The 22,967-nt window shown below is 38.4% G+C and overlaps 1 protein-coding gene across 1 annotated transcript; it reads left to right on the top strand.

The window, feature by feature from the left end:
- Positions 1-6,944: 6,944 nt before the first annotated feature.
- Positions 6,945-19,792, top strand: INHBA (inhibin subunit beta A). Its single transcript, XM_032793489.2, has 2 exons — positions 6,945-7,593; positions 18,660-19,792. The coding sequence occupies exons 1-2, from the start codon at positions 7,206-7,208 to the stop codon at positions 19,544-19,546; spliced, it is 1,275 nt and encodes a 424-aa protein (XP_032649380.1). The 5' UTR covers positions 6,945-7,205; the 3' UTR covers positions 19,547-19,792.
- The last annotated feature ends 3,175 nt before the right edge of the window (positions 19,793-22,967 follow it).

The raw sequence follows: 22,967 nt of genomic DNA, 5'->3' as shown, positions 1-22,967 counted from the left end.
GGCATATGAGGTCAATGGAGCTATCCTCACATTAACATCAGCTATGAATCTGGCCCTTCGTTTGTGAGCAAACAAACACTCATCAGACTTTCTAAAATCATGAAGCATTATTATACTGGAAGAGGCATCAGTTAAAGGTGAACCACAAAGCCCTTTACCTAACACCTGAGTTCTGGGTGCTCTTTTTATCCTGTAATGGCTGGCATCATCCCTCCAGGTTAAATCTGGGTCCAGTTGAAGTCTGGTCCCAAACGAGTCATTGATTTCAATGAGACTGAGATTTGGTTCTAAAAGCTAAAACAGAACCAGTGGTGGAATTGACACCACTATAGATGCTATGCCATTAATTGCAGTTAGAGGAACTCAGAACATGGATCCCTGGATCTATCAGGCAAGAAAGGAAGGAACTGATTACCAAATATTTTATTTTAAAATTTGCCCTTGGGCCAAATTTATCCCTGATGGTACTCCATTGATTTCACTGGAATTCAGGGGGATTCTTGCCCCTCAGACCAATGCATGTTTCCTGGAATAGGCCTTGAGTCTTAAATGATATGTTAATTAATAACCTTTAAAACACCTTTAAATGTTAAATGCTGCTCAGTCTCTAGCCATGAACTTTTCACATAACTTGCAACCAAATAGAACCTATGGTCTCAGACTCTCTTCAGGAAACTGGCAAATTTTGCCAGTCTCCATGTTTAATTTAAGCCATTTGATGTGATCCTTAATCATGGTCTCTCAAAATATATTTGAGTCAAATATCACTCTCGACATTCTCCACATAACAGAGCTGTTTCTCAGAGAAAACACCTAACCTAGCACTGTACTGGAGATCTGCCTGCTATAAGAACTAGATGGCATGTTAGCTAATGTGAACACCTCGATTGCTTGCCGCAGTCTTGATTAAACTACACACTTCATAAATCACAAATCATTTCCTTTTGTAAATAGATTTATTTCCACCCCTTGGGATGTTTTAAACAGACACTGACTGTACACCACGTTTGTGTCATTTCATTTCAATATGATAACATCTTCTGCGTCACCTGCTCTATGCATTTGTATCTTCTGGCTTTTAGTTTAGAGCGGAAAACAGCAACGTACGTGCTCCATGAATGTGAACATAAAAATATTCCTTTTAAAGGCATAGCTCATTGTCCAATGAGCTGTAAAGAAAGAGATCAATTAATAGCATGAGTGTAAGTCATAAGATATAGTTCAAGACACAAAACGAACATGCTTTTCTTATTCTAGTGACTTCATACAAGGACAGACCCTGATCAAATAGCACGTAGTTAACTTGGTCCCTGAGATGTATGTCAACAACCATTATGAAACAAAAGGGAGAACATGAAAGCTATTCTTTACTTCACTCTCTGAACTTGAGCCTTTATCCTCAGATGAACTTTATTTTTTGACCAGCTCACTAATTATGATTGAAAACACTGGCCCCTCTAAAGCAGCACATAAGCCTTAGAACTAGCAGCAGCAAAATTGGCCCTAATTGGTCAATTTACATAAAAGTGGAAACATAAAACGTCTAAATATAAGTTTCTGGCACATCTTTTTTCACAATTACAGTAAAATAAGGTACAACAGAGTGACATTCCAGCTGATTCGCACAGCAATCTGTGCCAATGTGTTTTCTAGTGACTGCTCTTCAAAGCAAGAATGGAGAGATGCAAATACTCTTGTGTGCAATTCAGGGTTCTAAAATGGCCACTAAATCATGCAACCTCCATTAGGTGAATAACAAAATGGCAGTGGTCCATTTTGCTAGTGGTTGGTAGATTAAAATAGACAATTGGGAAAGGAGGCGGGTTATTGGTATATTAATATTTCTCTCTCTTGCTCGCTCTTTTTGATTCACCAGAGAAATGGAACATGCCTGGAAGTCAACTTGTAGGTCCAGCCTCATTCAGATTTTATGTGGTTTCAACTGCTGACACCAGAGCCCGAGTCAGAAATCCCAACTGCACTAAATGAACAATCATTTTCTGTATTCTTGATCTGACAAAACAAAAGGAAAAGAAAAAAATAAGAAAAAGAAATCAAGAGTCACTCTTAGGAGCAGTTGCCCTTTCTGGTGGGAAAGGGTAAAAATAGAGGCAGCTCATTAATACGACTTGACACTGCTTAATGGCAGCCAGTGTGAAGGGTCACATCAGCGGGTTTTTCCAGCTGTACTCCCGGAACACTGCCAGCAGGTGTTGCTGTAGGTACAGTAAAAGACAACAATGAAATGAACGGAGCCGGATGGGGTGGAGAAAAAAAACAGAGAAAGGAATAAGCATGAAAAAAAGTAGTGATCAAATAGAGCATTCATAAGGCTTTTGGTAAAGCTGTATACCAATTCCCTAAGGAAACGAAGAACATGCACTGAAACGAATAATTTAGCCCTTAATCTCCCTCTAGAAATCCTTGTCATATATCACATGGATTTTAGCATGATTTACTTGGTAGCAGTTTTGCTCACTGTATACCTCAGTAACGGAGCATCTTACCTTGTGTGGCTGTTCGCTATAGTGCAGTAGTTGGGGAAAAAGTCGCTGCATTGGTACAGGTATTGTACTTGGACGAGAAGTTTAACAAGGAGGAGGAAGTTAAAGTACTCACAATATGTTGGACCCAAGTACAAGATAAACCTACTATGCTCCTGGCCAACTTTTTCTCTATCCATAAAGTCAATGCTGTGTGAGCTCTTACTGAGTGCATGATAGCTGCCTTGTTCACAGGCATTCACTGCACTACTGATATCAGACTTGTTATTACAAAGAACTTTTAGTGTGTCTACCTGAGGGTGTGAGAGGTGCTAGTTAAAATCAAATCAGTTCTAAGAAAACAGAATTCCATGCTCAAAAAATTCCTTTCCCTGGCTTTATTTTAGTGTTCCAGAGTTTAAGATCTTGTCCTGAGAGTAAATATGTGTGTGCTCATCTGTAATGAAATTATATGCTCCTTCAAGTATCTCCCTCACTATCTCTAAAGAGGAAAATGCTCTCCCTAACAACTATGATTCTGAATGCCTACTGAAACCCGTTTCAAGAGACAAGAGCCTACAATCAGCAACTTGTGGCACTCTGAAAGGCTTATTATAAGCATATTCCTGCCAACAACACAACCTATCCGGTCATATGGTTCCCATTATGTCCTAATTTTGCTCATTTTACCAAACTTATCATGTGAACATGGCTCATTCTTCAACCATTCTCCATTCAGACAGGAGTCTATGCTGCATGAGCATTCCCTTGTAGCCGTGCGAGTTTAATATTTCTACTCTTTTTCCTGATCAACTTAGTCATATTCCAAAAAATGTTCCTACCCATGTTACAAACGAAAATATATAAATACCATTACAAAATATATTGTGAAGGATGGGGAGTCAGTGGGTGTTTTGATGAGTAAGAACTGCAGAATCAGGCCCCAGGATCATAATCTGAATGACAAAAGAACCAGCAACAATGTGAGTACAAAAAAAAAAAAGATTTTGGGCCCACTTTTGACCCTTGCACTGGTTTTACTTTGGTATTACTCAATCGACCTCAGTGCAGTTACTCTTGATTTTCACTAATGTGAAATCAAATTCTGGCCATTTTTTTTACACGTGCCAAGTCAAACATTATTTACAAGACAGACAGTATGTGTTGTTAATTATAACAATTTTTAGATGTCCTATTTTTAAAATATGTGATGTAATCTGCATGCAGAGAAAAAAGAAGAATCGGATGTGAGCAACATGATCAAAACAAACAAACAAAGTTATAAACAGCTTTAGAAGCATCCCTAAATTAATAAAGAAGTAAAATTTAGCTAGTAAAAAATTATACCCACCACAAACTGATTCTGAATAAAATCATTCATTTTCCTGACTTTTCTTAAAACCAGAACTTGCGAGTAGAATCTTCAATGTTTTCTTCTTAACAAAGTAGGCTAAGACAATTATCTAATTGGTAATTAAATGGCTGACAGATCCTGTGACTGAACTAACAAAAGCTTGTCTGTATATATTTATCTAATAAAGAAGTTGAAATTTGCCTCTTTGACTCAGCATGTTTACTTTCCGTCTGATTTTTTTTAAGATGTATACTTTAAACTGGAAGAGGGTTTAACACTGATACTTGAATCCATGACACTTGAATCCATGACACTCATACTAGACATCAGTTAATTACCAAGAAGTATGTCTCACACAGGAAAACAGTCAGTCAGCTGATGATGTCAGTTGGATAACCCAATCTGAAACAATATTCCAACCCACCTAATTTTGATTTAATAGTCCACAGTATTCCAACCCATTTAAATATGGGTGAGTGAATATACACATGAGAACTACAGTATACAGCTTCACGTTGTTCCACAAAGAGGAATTTGAGCAGTTCTTAACGCATAATACACAGTCGCCTAGAGAGAGTGAAGACAGAGAGGTAAAAACTTTAAAGTCTGAGGTTTTTTTCTTTTCTTTTTTAAATTAAGACATTTTATCTGCACGTTGTCATAGATATATTTAGTGAATGTATGCACAAAAAATTACAGCTTATTTAACTTTAGATACTAATGTGAATTATATTCTCTGTAGTTATCAGAGTAATATGGACTTTAGACTTAAACATATTAAAGTGTGCACAGTACAGAATATACGTATCTATGTACACCCAGTCTACATATTGGATTCAAAACTTTCTTAATGTAGAGTTCTTTAAATCAATAAACACCAAGATATGTTAGCACTATATGACATATATATAATATTACATAGATATAATACATGTGGCTAAACAACCACACTGGATGAGAAACTAATTATATATACCTATACCTCTATAGCAATATACATCCATACTGTACTTATATGTCAGATATTACTGTGATGGGTGCTCCGTAAGAATTTATATGGATATGTTAATATCTCTTATTTATATGCATACTTATCTACTTTACCTGTCAGTACCTGTAACTCTAAATGTATATTGTCATCTCAAATTATATTTTCAGTCAATTAAACTTTTAGTCCTATTTCAGACTCACTTTCAAACTTACTGTAATTACAACAGACTTTGGGCTGTTCATGAGACCCAAGATATTTATATATAGCAGGGGTTGTGTTACAAAGATGTGTTTATAAGAATGGCTGCAGGGTGTATCAAGGAAATGCTGATAGACCCTTAAGTATAAACGTACAGTAACTGAGGTGAGTAGAGCTCAGATTAGAGTGTACTGTAAATGCTTTTTAATAGAGAAAAACTCTTATAAAAGAGCCCCATTGAAAAAAGAATTGCACTATGTAACATTTGCAAACGTCTTGTTGATTGCACAAATACTTCTGTATATTTAATTTATTTTCATTATATTATTGCCTGCCCTTCCTCTCAGATCTCGTACCTGTAGTTGCTTTATGAGAATTGCAGATTTCACAATGCTTATATTTATAACTTCTTCCCACCACAAATACCTTTGATGATAATATACGGAACTGCACCAGTTGTAAGATATAAGATGACCATATATAAAAACACAAATTGTGTGTTTGTGTGTGCGTGTGAGAATAAAAGAAAGAACTCAGGTAAGAAAAAAAAGAAGAAAAGTGATCTTAAAGATCTCTGTAAAAGGCCATTAGAAAGAATCTTGAAAGTTTGAGGTAATAAATCTAGTTTTCCAGTTTTTCATTATAACGTCAAAATATAAGGAAGTTTTCTCACTTAAGTGTTTCTTCTTAGCTTGCCAAGGTGAGTAGAGTAGAAGATTATAAAGCATGTCAGGACAACGTGAGGTGCTGTAACTGACAAAGATAATGATATTTTAATATGGGGCCAGATCTACAGCTGATATTAATTGGCATATGGTTACTAGCAGAGGATCTGGCTTTTAATACTATTTTAGATTTACTCATCCTATGCAATCACCTCTTCTGATGTCACAATTATACTATGTGGTTTAAATGAATGAAACAAAAGAAAAATGTTTTCTAAAAACAATGGGCCAAATCTAGAAGACTTTACTCAGACAAAATTTTTGTTTGAATCAATGAGGGTTTTGCCTGATTAGGGATTGAGTAAAAACTGAATCCGGGTTTTAAGATCTGGCCAGGTTATATATAGCATGTTTCACCATCAAACACTTTTCAGTCATTGCTTGATTAACCCCAAACTTAAATATATCTGTCTGAGAAGTTTTGGGAGAACACTAGGGTAGAATGAGGTATATATCTGGATAGGAAGGCAGTATCTTAATATGACACAGATATGTGCTGTACTGTCTCCTGCTTGTGTCTTTCTATGCTTGGCTGCACTGTGCAGCTGGAAAAAGTGTAATGTACTGTATAGCTCCCCTCGACGCCCCCCACCTTCAACAAAAAAGTTTTAGTTTGCTCCCTTCAGATTTTTTGCCAGTGTTGATAACTTTGAGCATTAAAAAGTAAACGGAAAAGTAGCATCTTTTCTCTTTTTTCATTCAGGACAGAACAATGTTAAGCTCCAAACATTCAGATCCCTTGTCTTCATACTCCCTCCCCTCCGCCCCTCACACACACTATTTAACATCTAATATTGTGCAGAAGCAAAAATGAGGTGCTTATCAAAAAGGTGAACTCTTTTCTTTCATTCATGCTTCTCCTGTTCCGTTAAGCTTGTAATGTTGTGGAAGAAATAGAAAAAGATGGGGAATTACAGCAAGGAAACTCAAACAGAAAAATTGAGAGAGAGAAAGAGTAAAGTGAAAAGAAGTGAAAGAGATTTTTTTAAAAAGCAAAAGGGGGTGGGGGAGGGCAGAAAACATGAGTGGTGATATTTGAAGAGAGGTGTGGGTTAGGGAGCAATGAGCATAAGGAAGGCAGCTTGGCTGTTCCTCCCCCTTTCCTAATCATAGCCCTTACTCACAGACAAAACTCCCTCCCTCTCTCATTCACTCACTCACTTTAGGCCAATCCGTCCTCTTTCTCTCTCTGTGTGTCTCTCTCCTACTCTGAGACAGAGTCAGAACTCTTCTCCCTGACAGCCACAAACATCTATAGCACTTACTGCATTCAGAGAGGGAACCTGCAAACAAAACTTCACAGAAAACTTTCTATTCTTGTTCCAGAGAATTTGCTGAAGAGGCGAGGGGAAAAAAACAAACATACATACAAACAACAAAAAAACCTGTGTGTGAAGAGAGAGGAAAAGCAGGGCCTTTTTAAAAAGGGAATCACAACAACTTTTGCTGCCAGGATGCCTTTGCTTTTGAAGAGAGGATTTTTGTTGGTGCTTTGCTGGATTATAGTGAGGAGTTCTCCAACCCCAGGATCTGAGGGGCACAGTTCAGTCACTGACTGCCCATCCTGTGCCCTTGCCACACTCTCAAAGGATGTGCCAAGCTCACAGCCTGAGATGGTGGAAGCAGTAAAGAAGCACATACTGAACATGTTGCACTTGAGGGACAGACCTAACATCACCCAGCCGGTGCCCAAGGCAGCACTTTTAAACGCCATAAAAAAACTCCACGTAGGAAAGGTGGGAGAGGATGGCTATGTGGAAATAGAGAATGACATTGGAAGAAAAGCAGAAATGAATGAACTTGTAGAGCAAACTTCAGAAATCATCACATTTGCAGAATCAGGTGAGTGCTAGAAAAAACTACTGTAAAATATATCTTTCTATGCCAGAACTGCAATTAACTTGTTTCTTCTCCCCAACAATAATATTTTCTGTAAGATTATAGGATGAAGGGGAGGGGGTTAAGAGAAAAGAACTGTAAAAGAATTTGATTCTACCTGATTTAGTCTTGGCTACAGCTTACTTGCTTACACTTGCTAAACTCACACAGCCCAACAGTAAGGAACCTATCTAACCAATCTTGAGCAGAAAGTCAGGCTGCAAAGGAATCTTCCAAACTGCTTGTGAAACCAGAGCAGTTGAAGTACTGGATGCTGGGTCTGATGGTGAAAGGGAAAGAGCTGCAACCTCTCAGAAACTTTCTGATGAAAGAAAGGGATCTGAATACTATTTTTTAAAATAAACCTTCCTTGTTTAAAAAAAAATACCAGTAGGTATTATACCACCTGGAGCATATTTAACTTAATACAAGCGAGAAGGCATTTTTGTTGTTTAATTAGCACAGCATCCTAGGCAATACATTGTTTCAGCGACTGTCAGATAAACTTCAATAGAACCAGGACAAATACTTGTAGATGATCCAATTTGTAATGCTGACTTTTGCATGCTGGAAAAAAAAAGGAAAGATTCTGTTCCTAAGTGCTCCCTGCCAAAGAATGCAACCTTGACAGTGTTCACTTTGAACTATTCTGCTCTCTTTAATTGGTAAGAATAAAATGTTCAGGGTATAGAATTTACTATCTAGTTGCTCAAAACCTCATCATGTGCCTATAGAAAGCCGCTGTAACGTTCTCCCCTAAATGAATAGACCCAGAACTCAGTACACTAGACTATATGTATATGCATATACATAAGATCATCTACATCTTGCTATAGCTGTATCACCAATCTGGAAAGGTATGAAATTGCTAATAGCAACTCTTTTTATGATGCTGTCTAGCCAAAGAATTTTTTCTTGTTGCCAAGACAGTTTTAAAAGAATGTCACTGTTTTGTTTGGTACAGCATATGGTAGGCAAAGTATGCACAGGAACTCCAAGCATTTTTGTTTAAAAGTTTGCTGCGGCAGTATAAACAATTAAGACAACACTCAGAATTTCCAGTCCTGAAAACCTGTTGACTCAGATGTTCTGTTTGCAGGCAAGCCATGCACAGAAGTGTGCATGCTTTTAAGAGCAGACATTCCTGCCGGCTGTATGGTTTCCAACTGTACAAGAAGCCTTTGCCTTTGGCGTTCTTGTCAATGCAGTCGTTATCAGTTCTTTCCCTGGGAAGAGTTGTGCTTTTCTTCCCTTGTGTGCTCGCCATTTCAAACATTGGATAGAAGATCTCAGTGCAAGTGAATACGTGAAGCAGCTGTGATTTTCTACCTGTTTAAGGAATGGACTTATGTAAGCAGAGAAATCGCTAGGCTAATGAGCAGATGCCCCACCTGGTTTTCAGCATCTTTCTCAAAGCAGTGTGGAACACATATGGAATGAATAGTGGTTTCTGTTCATCCAGCAAGTCCCAATTATTTGTAAACTCATTATTGTCTTTCCTGAGCCCTGATGCAAAGGATTCTGAGTTTGATATATCCCTATTAAACACAACAGCCTTAAATTGCAACTCCTAATCCAATTGGCTCAGAGTCACATGATCAAAAATAATTTTGCCATTGCCCACAGACTGGCCAATAGTCCAGCTGCCAATCTCTCTGTTAATAACTACTGAATGCTCATACAACACCAATTTGATTTACAGCAATATAACGATCAATATTAACAACAAAATTAATTTAACAAGATTTGTGGTATCTAGCTCTTTAGCAGAATGCAGGGTGCAGAATTTTATTCTCTTGCCTTTTTGGTTGCATTGATGTACTCCACCTTCTTGGAGGGATGTTCTAAGAGATGTTTGGGGCCTTTTTCCCATATCAACTGGACATTTAGTTGGAAGGAGATTAAGGGAATTTTTTTAAAAAAAGTGTTGAATAAAGTAGATATGTACAAGAGTCTAGATTTATAATGGAAAAAATTGACTTCCAGTAGGGTCATTACTGCTAGTCAGTTCTTTAACCTGCTGAACAAATAATTCTCCTCTATAAATTCAAGATCTATTAATAATACTTTACAGCTGAATAACACTTTCCATCCATGGAGCTCACAGTGCTATACAAACACTAATGATTTAATTCAGCTTGACATCAGCTCGCTGACACATACTCACTTGTAAAGATGGAGGTTAAATCCTAAAGCAGTATTATTTTCCCTATTGTGCACATGTGGAAACTGAGGCAAAGAGAATTCAAGGAACTTCTCTTAGGTTATAAAAGAAGTGTGTGGAAGAGCCAGGAACAGAACACAGATCCATGGGCAATCCCCAATGCCTATAACAATTAATAAGAAAACAGTTGATAAAGAGTCTACAACATTGAGGTATGAGACTAAATATACTCTTCTTTCAGTTTGGATAATATTCTTGCTACTCCTACTAGAATCCGCCATCATCTAAAAAAGAAGCAGTAGAGAATCAGTGAAAATTAATGAAAGCTTGACACAGTTACATCAGCTAAATGCTGGTGAAAATAGGAGTAAGAATTTAGATTATTGTTTGTGTGGGTATGACCACACATAATCCTATCATATTTCACTCTCTCAGGAATTATGGTTATTCTATAGTCACAGGCATAAAAAGAGATATTTCACTTTTCATTGTGAAATCGTCTCCAGCTATTGCACACAAATATAACCAAAAATGAAGTGTGCACACGCTACTCTGTGCACCTATTCTGTTTTTCAAAATCTATATTCAGGCTGATGTTTTATAAAACACAGAGACTAAAATGAAAAATAGGCGAGGATATAGATAAATGAGTGGAGGTGAGGGGGTGTGTGTCGGGACTAGAGTAAATGTATTGAACTCTTCTTAAGCACAAGTGTTCTCATATCCTTGAGATCAGCAGAAGTCTTGGCAGGTATTTTTCACTGCTACAATTCCAGACACATCTTTGTAAAACTAATGACCAAGCACATTGGGCAAAAGTTTACAAAAGAACTCTTCTGTACCCTGGCATTCTAACAAATAAAACATGAAAATGATTTTCTACTTACATATCCAGCTAAGATTACTAACTGAGATTAGTTCTGCTGCGAGCATCCTTTTGCCAAAACTCTGTGGTTTACTTCAAGGTCTTAAAAGTTGTGTTAGAGAAAAGGGGAGAGGGGCAGACATATATGTTATTGACAAGCACAGCCACAAGTTTCCATTGCTTAGATAGCAAATGCTTATAAAATCTGGTTGGCTACTAATCCCTTTATTTTTTTTAAATAGGTAGCTTATTAGCCAGTCAACTACTAAGCCTTGGGGTAGTGCCAAGTGCATATACTGATCCTGGCAACTAAATCAGCACGGAACAGGGCTACTAACATCAGTCACTGGGTAAGAGAGGGGAGTTATAAGCATTGAAATCCCAAAGCTTGTCATTAGAGATATCAAGAATAAATGAGAATTGTGATAGCTATTCACATCAGTTTTACCTTTTTGCGTCATTTCATGTCAAATTTAGATGTGAATTGACTTGACAGTAAAGAGTCAGACAATTCTTTTCTTAGACAGATTGCCAGCCTTGGCATTAACAGCAAGGTGTTTGATGTGGATGAGGAGGAAAAAAAGGAGGATGGGTCATTTATCCTTCTTAAATTGTTTAATCAATTGCCTTTTTAAAAGATGCTTATTTAAGTGCACATCCTTCAGTGCTCAGTAAAGCACTCAATGGCCACAAGAGGGCACACTCTTCCAAAGCCTTTTCAATTCATGCAAGTTAACCTTCCTGCAAGCTGCTATTTTACCTAACTGGATCCTGAATCCCAAAGATCTTTGTGCTTATCTGTAGCCTCTGAGTGGAGATCTTGTTTCTTCCATCTAGTTTAAAAGGCAGAAATTCACTGGAGTGGAAGACTACCGGAAAAATAATGCAATGTAAGGAAACAGGCAAAGGAAGGGAAAAGATAAATCTTATCAATTGTTGGATGCTTACATTCTGGAAATCTAGAGATCAGAAATGATTTTTTTTTTAAACAGACACTGAGAAATGTGACCGTGAATCATCAGCTGAGCTGATTTTATCACATTTTTTCTAATGCAGTCTCCTTGGCTTTTAGAAAACAAATCTCTTTCCCCTTGGTTTTTTTTTTTTTTCTCTTCTCCACTTTGACATACTTTATCAAAGATTCCAAGTCTAACAAATGAAAGCAAATTACTTCCAAGAGAGGAAAACCCCTCAATTAAATGTGTTTTACTGAAACAAAATGAGAAGCTTCTCCAGGGGTTGGTTTGGTTGTGAACAGTTTAAGAAAGTGCAGGTGAATCAAAGAAGGAGATAACTAGTCTAGAAAACGTATCTGCATGAACATCACTGTGCGTGCAGACATGTATGCACTTGTGTCTGCAAATATATTTGCTTGTATATATGCATAAATGTGCCTATGTATTTTTATGTACATGTATGTGCTAGGGCATGCAAGCCTGGACATGGGTATGCATGAATTTGTGTAGTGTTTCTGTGTGAATGGGATTGGGCACCCGGATAAATGTATGTGCATGCACGTCCACATGCATGCTTATGTATAAATGGATGCATATCAGTGTACAGGTGTATATAAACTGGCCTGTCTGCATAAACATGTGCATAGATCTGTAATTGGATGTCCTTAAATGTGGATATGTGTATTTGTAAGTGTGAAGTCAATATTGTTTGTGGCAACAGAGCTTTAACAATGTAAATTAAGGTCAAATACTAGTTCATTTGAAGTCAGTGGAAATGCTGCTATTCATCTCAATAAGCTCAGGATTTGGCCCTTACTGCACAAAAGTGCAATATATTTATGGAAAGAGTGACAGCTTAGAATTCAAATCTGCAGTATTATTAACATCACACAAATTGTTCTTTTGTCTTCTGCAATACAATGAACCATTTTAACTTAACATTGCAAAAACGTTACTGGTGAAAGCACCCCTACAACTCCCTTGAAAACACACACACACACACACAAAACCTTATGAGGGAAGATTTTTAGTTCTAGTGAAGGAACTCTATGTTGTAAGTGCAGAATGTCTCCTTTTTGGATAATAATTAACATGTTAATTTCTGACAGAATAAAATATGAGTCAATAGTTAGTAGAGCTGAATTTACTCAAATTTCAGATGAGACGACCTTGCCTGTATCTTTTCTGTTGGCCATTTCATGAACATTTATGGGAATGGGTTTTTATTCGCATGAACATTTGGAGAATGGCTGTTCTTCCTGCAGATACCTGTATTCGCCTGTAGACAAGAGTATGTGAACATGAATACAAGGTATTTGTTGTTTGCACCAGAATTGCTCTTCCCTTGTTTAAAGAGGTACAGTTATCCAGTCCGGGAGCAGATACACAATCCTGTGACTTAGCTGACCAACCACACATGAAGAATAACGAATAATTGGAGAGAATCATTGTGAGTGATCCATAGACTGAAATACATCCACATAAATTGCCATTGAATAATCACGAATAATGAAAAAAATGTAATAATCAGTCTGCTTAGAGATGATTACCAGACAGATAACAGGGCTAAATTCACTGGATAAACTGTGACCAATTCCTCTAGCTCTAGTGGTCACTCATTAGTAAACCTTTCAAGCAATTATCTCTCAACCACATTCTTCTCTTCATTCCCTCCAGAAGAACCTTTCTACTAACCTATTTCTTTTTCTCTGTCTCCTGGGGAACGAAAGTGAGGAGTAAAGAGAAGGATGCTTTAGAATGTAATTACAGATTGGCACACTGTACAAATCTCCCTCCCCCCCACACCCAATCTAATCACAGGCAGTAGTAAAGTTAGCAATTTAAAAAAAAAAAAAGCTTGCTTTGTAGGGAAAAATAGTTCACTTACAGTATAACATAAAAATGATTCAAAATGAAACAGCAATGAAGAATGGAAATTTAAAGTCACAGAGCTCTCTTACACAGTGAACATTTTTCCATGGCCAATTTAAATACCGTGTATTAAGAGTAAGCTCCACTGTAATGGTGGGAAGCATAATTGTTTCCATGGGTGGCTATTGGGTCGGGGGGGGGAGGGGGACAAAGACTTAACCATTTAATAACATTTGGTTAAGTAAAAACCTGCTTTAAATGTATTATCGTTTTATTCAAAAAGATCTTCTAAGTTGTACAGTTTAGGCCCTACCTGTGTAGGTGCACATAGCTCAAACTCACAGGGCCCTATCCTGAGGCACAGTGTAAGTCCGAAGTCAGAAGGCTGGAACTGCAAACTAAGGGACTCAACTTGGCAGAAGTGAGGAAAGGAATCATGAGCCTCAGAGTGCACGTTAACACCACGGTCCTGTGGTTTCTATTGAGAGACCTAAGAGGGAGTAGTAAATGCAGCCTCATGCAGGGATTTGCTGCGTGGGGCCACAAAGTGCCTGGACCCACTGGCAAAGCCCTTGTTTGTCTGTGACATGCCTGCTTTCCTTCTGCATTCTCCTGGGGGACACCAAGCACACAAAAGTCAATTCTGAAGAATGAAGAGGTTTCAAAGTCCCTCGCCTCCCAGTTCTGGCATGGGTTTTTCTAGTGAATTGCACCTTCCCTGTCCCCTCGTCCCCATTCCATGCAGTCAAAAAAAATTAATTCTTCCATATTAGGTCATTATACACAGACATAAGCAGCCTTATGATTGCCTTTGCAGCTGGGTACATAAAGGATTTAAATGCATCCTTCCTTCCCATCACATGTTCATGCTCCTATCCTTAAAGGTGTGCAAGCAATATTGAAGGGCAAAAGATGATAGCACAAACTCATTAAAATATCAAATAGTGTTGCTGTATTTCCCTCCCACTGAATAATTCCTTCCTTATAAAAACTTTTACCACATAACATAAATTATTTTTTTATTGTTCACTTTTCTCCACAACTATTGCCAATGTATTTAGCTTTGCTAGAAAATTCCTGTTTGCTCTTTAGAATCAGGACCTTCTTTGTGGCAGAGACCAGCCACAGCTGGGAAGTAGAGAGGTGGAATCAGACACAAACATCTCCAATGTTTTGTTAAGTAAAGAATGAGAGGATGAGATCTGGGGCTCTGGAATAAGCACATCTCTCCCTTCTCTACTACTTTCCCCCGTGATAAGACAATCCAATATTTTGTCAGTATAGCTCAGAAGCACTGAAGAGATGAATTGGTCAGCAGTGTTGGATTATGGGACTTTCCACGTGAATCAGGCAGGAGGAGCAGGGTGATTAGAAATGGAAAAAGTCCCTTGAAAATCAGCCACAGCAGACAAGGAAATACAAAAAAGAGGACCATGAAAATATTGCTGTGAGCTTGTGATGAAATGATACCACCCAAAACATTTAGTGAGATCTCTTTTGCATTTTCAGTTATCAGACAGACTACAGCATGCTTTTTCATTAGACAACTATGTATGAAGCCAGTGTACATTTCCAAAGCATTATGCATTACGCAAGATTTAACTGAAGCTAAATCCCTGAGCAATGCTTGGGGGAAAAGGGACTGCAGAAGCTCTAACCTAAAACACTTGAGATGTGATTCCTCTTAGGATATTTATGTGGCTTTTTTAAAATAAAGACTCTAACATGGTGAACGTTCAATCATATTGGGCCAACTCTTGAGGTCTAACTCAGCTTTTACTCAGGCAAAACTCTCAGTGACTACAATGAGAGTTTACATGAAAGAGGGACTTTGTACAAACCAAGGGTATGTCTATACTACCCGCCAGATCGGCGGGTAGTAATCGATCTATCGAGGATCAATTTATCGCATCTCGTCTAGACGCGATAAATCGATCCGTGAATTGACGCCAGTACTCCACGTCGGCAGGAGGAATAAGCAGCGTTGAGCCGTGGCAGTCAACTCACTGCCATGAGGGTGGCCAAGTAAGTCGAACTAAAATACTTCGACTTCAGCTACACAAATAGTGTAGCTGAAGTTGCGTATCTTAGATGGATCCCCCCACACAACCCAGTTTAGACGAGCCCCAAATTAGGACTTCAGTATTTGTACTGTTAGTTCTTTCTCAGAAGCTGATTACAAAAGATCGTAGTTAGCTGATTTGGGGTAAATTCAAGAGAGTTTTGATTTTTCCCCACCACTGTGTTAATTTTCCCTGCAGCTTTGTTCCATACTGGCCTCCTGAAAACGGACCTAAAACAGGTTTCTTTTTAACATTATAGAATTTTCTGCTAAATAATGTGGGTGTGAGGACTGCATAGAATTTTTTTTCCATACAGAAGCATTAGAACAGTTTGACTTTTTTGCATCTCCCTCTTTCCTTGGAATTTAAATCCATAGTTCTTTATGAAAACGTGTCGAATAATGTTGGTGATACTGTTATGGCATTAGACTTTATCTTATGTTACTTTGCAGCAGCCGTTCAGAAGTGAGGTAAGACAAAAGCACTGGAAGTCTATGCAAATACTTCATGCTGTATTAGTCCATTTTTTTTTTATTACTACTAGGGATTAATTCAACTTTCAGAAACATGGGTACTTATGAAAAACTAATTTTAAAAGATCCAGAGATTTTGTGTCTTTCATGCAACATCTGTCCAAATTGAGTAACTAAATTGTTACACATTCTACTTATCAGCCTACATATAAGGTAACTTGTGGCTATTTACTGATGGAAGTATGTCATTTGAATTCCCTTGAATTTAGAGGTGTTTCATATCTAGATCCAGATGCAAATCCAAACCTGCAGCGTAATTACACTACTCTCAATGTTTTGCTCAGAAGTTCAGGCGCGTAACAAAGGGGGTACGTGTATCATACGTCTTGAGAGATAGGTCATGATAAGCCACAAAATTCAATTCCTGATCCTGAACTCTTGCATATTTTGGGGTGCTCTGACTTAGGTTTTGGTTTGGCCCAATACAGAGACATAGGCAAACTATAAAGTTGGGGTCCAGAGCTGAACTTTTCCAAATTTCTGGCATATATGAAGTTTTGATTAATGCCCTTCTGTATCAAAAACCTTCTGCACTTGTAAAGCAGACAGCTTTGCCATAGTTTGTCTATTGCCAGAATAGAAACATGAGCAGCAGCCATGAAATAGCAAAAAAGGCTAACTCATCTCCTTTTAATCACTATCAAGTGCCGGTCATTCTCAGAAAACCTCACATCTCAAAGCTTTTGTCAGCTTGGATTAGCATAGTCTCTTTTCCCAAAACTTCTTACTAATTTTAAGTGAGAAAAGATACACCTCTGAAAGCAATACATTTACCCCACAGTTCTGTATAATTCCATGAGAACATATTTAACCCCCTTTGGAGATGGGTATCAGTAAAGTCGATGGGAAACAATCCATGTGTTTTTCTGTCCCAAGGACAGTTCAAGTCCACAATTTCATACTGTCACTGGGAAGGAAAACAAAAACAAAACAGTGTGCCCTCTGGCTACTCTAATTTAGAAATTACTGTCTCTTTGACCTGGGAATTCCACCTGGAGTAGCTGAATGTATCTGTATCAGGACTTCACAGAAAAAAGAAAGCAACAGGTAGTTTAGAAGGCAGTGTGGGATGCTCACAGGGTTTTAGGAGCCAGGAAATCTTGAGTTCTCACACAGGGTTTTCTCTGTGGCCTTAGGTAAGTCACTTAAACACTGTGTCTCAGATTCCCAATCTGTGAAATGGGGATACCTCTGAGGGGTGTTGTGAGAACTAATTAATGATAGTTTGTGGAATTCTTTCATGAAGAAGAGCCAGGATCAACAGCACTGCTGATGCAATAGCACTTTTCAAGTGACCTTTTTGATGCTTTGGTCCTACCATTTTCAGTCTTGATCAGTGATTGCCCTTGATACCCTGACTCAACACCTTGCTCCACAAGTGTGATGCAGTTTGAAGACTCTGTCCCTATCCATTTTTAAGTTTTAAAGTTTTACATCTATAAATTCCAAACATCTGCTGCCTGCCCATCCTACCCCAGAAAAAAAACTTGTAGCCCTTTACCCACAGGGTGATGGTCTTCTCTTTCTCTAAAAAAAAATCCAGCTTTCCTGCAAATCATAATGCCATAGTCGTAGACACAAACTACCCCTGTTTCGTTTTTTTCTAAACTAGCCAATTGATTCTCTCTTAACATGTTCATGCTTTAGTGATCAAACCATAAAACAGCCCTCATCGGTCACTTTCACTTCTGCCGGGGATATGAGGTCTGTATCAAAGAAATTCCCTCTTCCCAGCATAATCATCATCACTGGCGTCCCAGCAAGTTTATATAGTTATGCCAGAGAAGCTTCTTCAGAAGGTTCTTTAACTCATTTCTTGGTGGATTTGCCATTATTATAATAACAACGGGCACACCATGTTAAATTAAGAACAGAACTTATAGCTAGTAGTCCACAGAATTAAGTGTCTGGCTGCAGAATACTTAATGAAATGTATAAATCTGTGAATCTCTCAATGCTAAGAGTAATATTTAAGTATTGCTAGGTTTCTGAAACTATTGGCATATACTTCCTTGGTGTAAGAACTTAATGAAGAATGATGATGATTTATAGGGGCCAGATCCTGCTTCCTTTGGCAAATCCCCCATTGACTTCTGTGGACACGGATCTAGCCCCACAATTTTTATCACTAGACACAGACTTGTATGTGTATTATATATTTTCATGGGCTTTTTTAAAAAAAACAACAGTGATTACTTCCCCTGTCAGTTAATAGCAATCACAAGAGAAAGCCGAGCAAAATTAACCCCTACACACCAAGTAATGCCCATTTGCCATTAAATGGACTGAATGAATTCACATATATGATTAATGCTCCCATAACAAAATTTTATATGAGAAAAAAATAGGAAAACAAGTACTTCAGTAAACAGAGAATTTCTACTGCAGGAAAAGGTAACATCAAAGAGACGTGGGAGACAGAGGGGGTTAGCATGGCACAGTAGGGAACACTCCGAATATTAAGTAGAAACATAACTTAGGGAATTTTATTCGTCTGGTGACAATTCAGTCTTATCAAAGGAATGAAAAATACATACTAACCAGTTCTTACCATCTGTTTTTATTTATCAACTTCAGGCACCGCTAAGAAAATGCTGCACTTTGAGATTTCCAAGGAAGGCAGTGACCTATCAGTAGTGGTGCAAGCTGAAGTGTGGCTCTTCCTGAAAGTCTCCAAGGCCAACCGAAGCAGAACAAAAGTGACTATCCGACTGTACCAACAGCAGAGACAGCCCAAAGGCAACTCTGAAGGGGCAGAAGAAACGGAGGACGGAGAGCTGAAGGATGATAAAAGTGAGACTCTCATCTCTGAAAAGGCAGTGGACACCCGGAAAAGTACCTGGCACCTCTTTCCTGTCTCCAGTAGTGTGCAATACCTATTGAACCAGGGAAGGAGCTCCCTTGATGTGCGGATTGCCTGTGACCAATGCCAGGAGACTGGAGCCAGCCTGGTGCTGCTGGGCAAGAAGAAGAGAAAAGAAGAGGATGGGGAAGGGAAGGAGAAGGAAGTTGGGGAATCCACAGTAGAAGAGGAGAAAGAGCAGTCACATAGACCTTTCCTGATGATGCTTGCTCGGCATTCCGACGACCGCCTGCACAGACGACGGAGACGGGGCCTGGAGTGTGACGGCAAGGTCAACATCTGCTGCAAAAAGCAGTTCTTCGTCAGCTTCAAGGACATTGGATGGAATGACTGGATCATTGCTCCCACAGGTTACCATGCCAACTACTGTGAAGGTGAATGCCCCAGCCACATAGCAGGCACATCTGGTTCATCATTATCCTTCCACTCCACGGTCATCAACCATTACCGCATGAGGGGCCACAGCCCCTTCTCCAACCTCAAGTCATGTTGTGTACCCACCAAGCTACGACCAATGTCCATGCTATACTATGACGATGGACAGAATATCATCAAGAAGGACATTCAGAATATGATTGTGGAGGAGTGTGGCTGCTCATAGACACACACCTACACCAAGGGCTTGTTGACTGTGTGGAGAATTGAAAAGAAGCTGCAGCAGAGGAAAGACCCGACTATGGTTTAATCTTTCCAAATGAAACAATTAAAAAAAAAAAGACAACACATGGAGTTCAAAAAGACTAAAGACAGACAAAGGAAGAAAAAGAGCGCATAAACAAACAGGGCTTGAATGAGAAAATTTTTGAATAGCAGTGTGGGGAGGGGGATTCCCCTTCCTTTCAATATGTTCCATATTTTATTATATAGTACGTTAAACATTATTTGTTACAAGGGGAATTGTGTTTCCTCTCCTAGTTACCCATCAGTTCAAGCCCTGGTAGCAGCTTGCCTAACCTGCAGCAATTTGGACTCTGAGTCCAAAACGGCATTGAAATTCTTAGAAAAGCCATGTGTATGAACACTACATTCACTGGCACTTTCCCCTCTCCCCTCCCCCCAATTTACCAAGGACATAATGAGACTGTATGTACCATATGTGTGTGTGTGTCTGTATGTGTGTGTGTGTGTGTGTGTATATATATATATATGCCTGTGTGTGCACGTGTGTTTACATGAGCACACACACAAATACACACATACATACTCACACACACACACACAAATACTCGCATACATACACTTACTTATGTCGGTAAAGGGATAATATTGCCCAGGTGTTCACACCTTCATCTTCTGCACTATGTTTGCAAAAAAAACCCACAAAAAAACAAAAAAACAACAAAAAAGAAGAAAAAAATGAAAAAGAATGAAAGAAAGAATACAAAGTTACATTTCGTTAAGGTGCTTACAACATTAGAACTATGCAACCTAGTTGGTTTGAAACTGTTTACCTGAGAGAGAAAGAAAAAAAAAAAAAAAGAAAGACTTTATTTAATGGAAGTAACTTTTTTTTTGTTTCAATGAGAGATACTTGAAAGGAACATGTTTGTCCAGTTACTGGAGCCGAACATTTCTATATTTTGTAAAAAAAAAAAAATTTTAATCGTTTACTATTTGCACTACAATGGTGTTTGACCTGTCTAATCTTTATTTAACAAGTATATTGGAGGGAGGTTGATTGGGAGTAGGAGGGGTTGAGAGCTGCACTTATTGTGGGCTATACAAGAACTGCTACAGCACACAAAATAGTTATTTATATTATAATAATTATTATTATTATTTTGTACCTTAAAAAGAATAGACACATACACCAAAGACATTTATGTGAGCCTCTAAACAGTCTGTTTGTAGTTGGTACCGGTCATAAGTAACAAGTTAGGGTTTAGATTAAGGGGACAATAGGGTTGATTACATTCAGGCTGAAATATTGCCCAAAACATAACATTGCGATCTGGATTTAGCTGTGGATTTCAAACCCCTAGAAACGCCTCGGGTGCTTGGGTCCAAGATTCTATTTCAGGCCCATCTGTGGTATAATTGTTACTCCTTTCACATTCATGACACTAAGACTTTTTCCTGATGTACAGCAGCTGTACATTGTAGGAAAACAACTTCATACAAGGGGGATATATATATACTATATATACACATGGTTTAAGCACTTCAGGCTTCACCCTAACATTCTTAAAGCAATGAATGGTTGTGTGCAAAGCACAGTGTATTAAAAGATTATTTTTTAATGAGTGGAAAGGAACACATTTAAAACAATCCCTTGTAACAAGAAATCTAAAGCTCCAGCGTACCACTTAGCAAGATCTGATATAGTGCATGCAGCTTTGGGCCCTCCCCACCATCACCCTTGTAGAACACAGAGCAAAATGAAAGCTATGGTATTATTTCTATTTCAAATACAGTCTTTAACTGGCTGTCTCAACCACCGCTCTCCAGTCTGGCGACTCTTGATGAGTTTGCACACGATAAGACCTAATTTTCAGTGTCAACACCTAACCTGAAGGGTCCAACCCATAGGGCATAGGTAGATAGGTTTTTAAAATTCTATCACTGTCATATTTAAAAGAATGCTGAAGTAAAAAATTTGTTGTTGGGTAGGGGAAAAGGTTAGAGGGAATGGGTGAAACCTTAAGGCCTTGTCTACACTGAGTTTGGAACCATGAGGCCTGATGCTGCAAGTTCTTACCCGTGTGAATAAAGGTTTGCAGGACCAAGCCCCCATGTTAGCAACACCCTAGCGAGTTGTGCTTTAAAAAACACTTCTTGCTAGAAAAGCATGAATATGGTTCCCCATCTTGGCGACAGCACGGTTTGTAAAAAAAAGAGTTTTATAGCACAATTAAGCCCTGTCGACATTGGCCAGGGATACAGTGTGTTAGCACCTTTATGGCAAGAACCGTGTTTAAGCAGTATAATCAGGGCCTTCATTTTTGTCAGCCAAAACTGTGTGTGTGTGTGTGTGTGTGTGTGTGTGTGTGTGTGTGTGTGTGTGTGTGTGTGTGTGTGTGTGTGTGTGTGTGTACCCATGTCTGTATGAATCGACTGAGATTTTAAAAAAAAAGGAAAAAAAATTTCCTCTGTTGAATAAATATCAACGTATGTGCTTATAGCTAAGTTTTCTATCTAATTTATTCCATAGTATTTAGATTGCATAGTACAGCTAATGGGTTATACATTTATGTACTTTTTATACAATGCATTTTTTTACAGACTTATTTGCAGTTTGCAAAAAAAAAACTTTGTAAAAATTGTAACAATTAGGTAAACACTAAATTTGTCACTAAAGTATTCTATAAGATATCAAGGCTTTCTGATTTTAATTTTTCACAGGAGTTTGTTTTTTTCTTTAAGGGGTTACTAACTGCCAATGGAAAAAAAGAATACATAAATAATTTCTCTTTACAAATTAAACAAACCAAGTGCCTGATCTTGCATCCATTGAAGTGAGTAGCAAAATTACTATGGATTTCAATAGGAGGCAGCTCAGATTCTGGAACACTGGAGGCCTGATCCAAAGTTTATTGAAGTTAGTGAAAAGATTCCCATTGACTTCAATGGGCTTCAGATCAGGCTCCAAAATTGTATACGTAGCCCTCGTGGAAACCTTGCTCATGTCAGTAGTCCCATTGACTTCTCAGACTGGGGCTTAGCTTTGGTCTATTGCAAACAGTGTGTGGGGAGAGAAACTGTATTTGCATGAATGATGCCACATCCAACATTAATTAGCTCCCACTTACATGAGACTATAGAATGGTTTTGTGAACCAGTTTACAGCATGATTAATCTCTATGTACACTGGTAAAGGGAGCCATGTTAGCAATGGCATGCTAGCAAGAGCTATTTTTAAGTTTGGTTAGATAGCAGCTGCTGGCATGAACTCCAATCCTTCTGCCATTAAAGACAATGGCAAAACTCCCATAGAGTTGAACTGGAGTAGGATTGGGCTCATGATTTTCCTGGCCAAAGCAGACAGAGTCTAATTTAAAAAAAAAATGATGTAGTATAGCTCA

Source organism: Chelonoidis abingdonii, chromosome 2 (assembly GCF_003597395.2).
Source record: "Chelonoidis abingdonii isolate Lonesome George chromosome 2, CheloAbing_2.0, whole genome shotgun sequence".
Classification (NCBI taxonomy): domain Eukaryota; kingdom Metazoa; phylum Chordata; order Testudines; family Testudinidae; genus Chelonoidis; species Chelonoidis abingdonii.
Note: the sequence above shows the minus strand (reverse complement) of the source record. Positions and strands in the feature narration are given on the sequence as shown.

Excerpts from the sequence above, each read along its gene's own strand:
- INHBA (XM_032793489.2), top strand. The coding sequence starts at position 7,206 with ATGCCTTTGCTTTTGAAGAGAGGATTTTTGTTGGTGCTTTGCTGGATT. Across the intron at positions 7,594-18,659 it reads CATCACATTTGCAGAATCAG|GCACCGCTAAGAAAATGCTG; the intron begins GTGAGTGCTAGA and ends TATCAACTTCAG.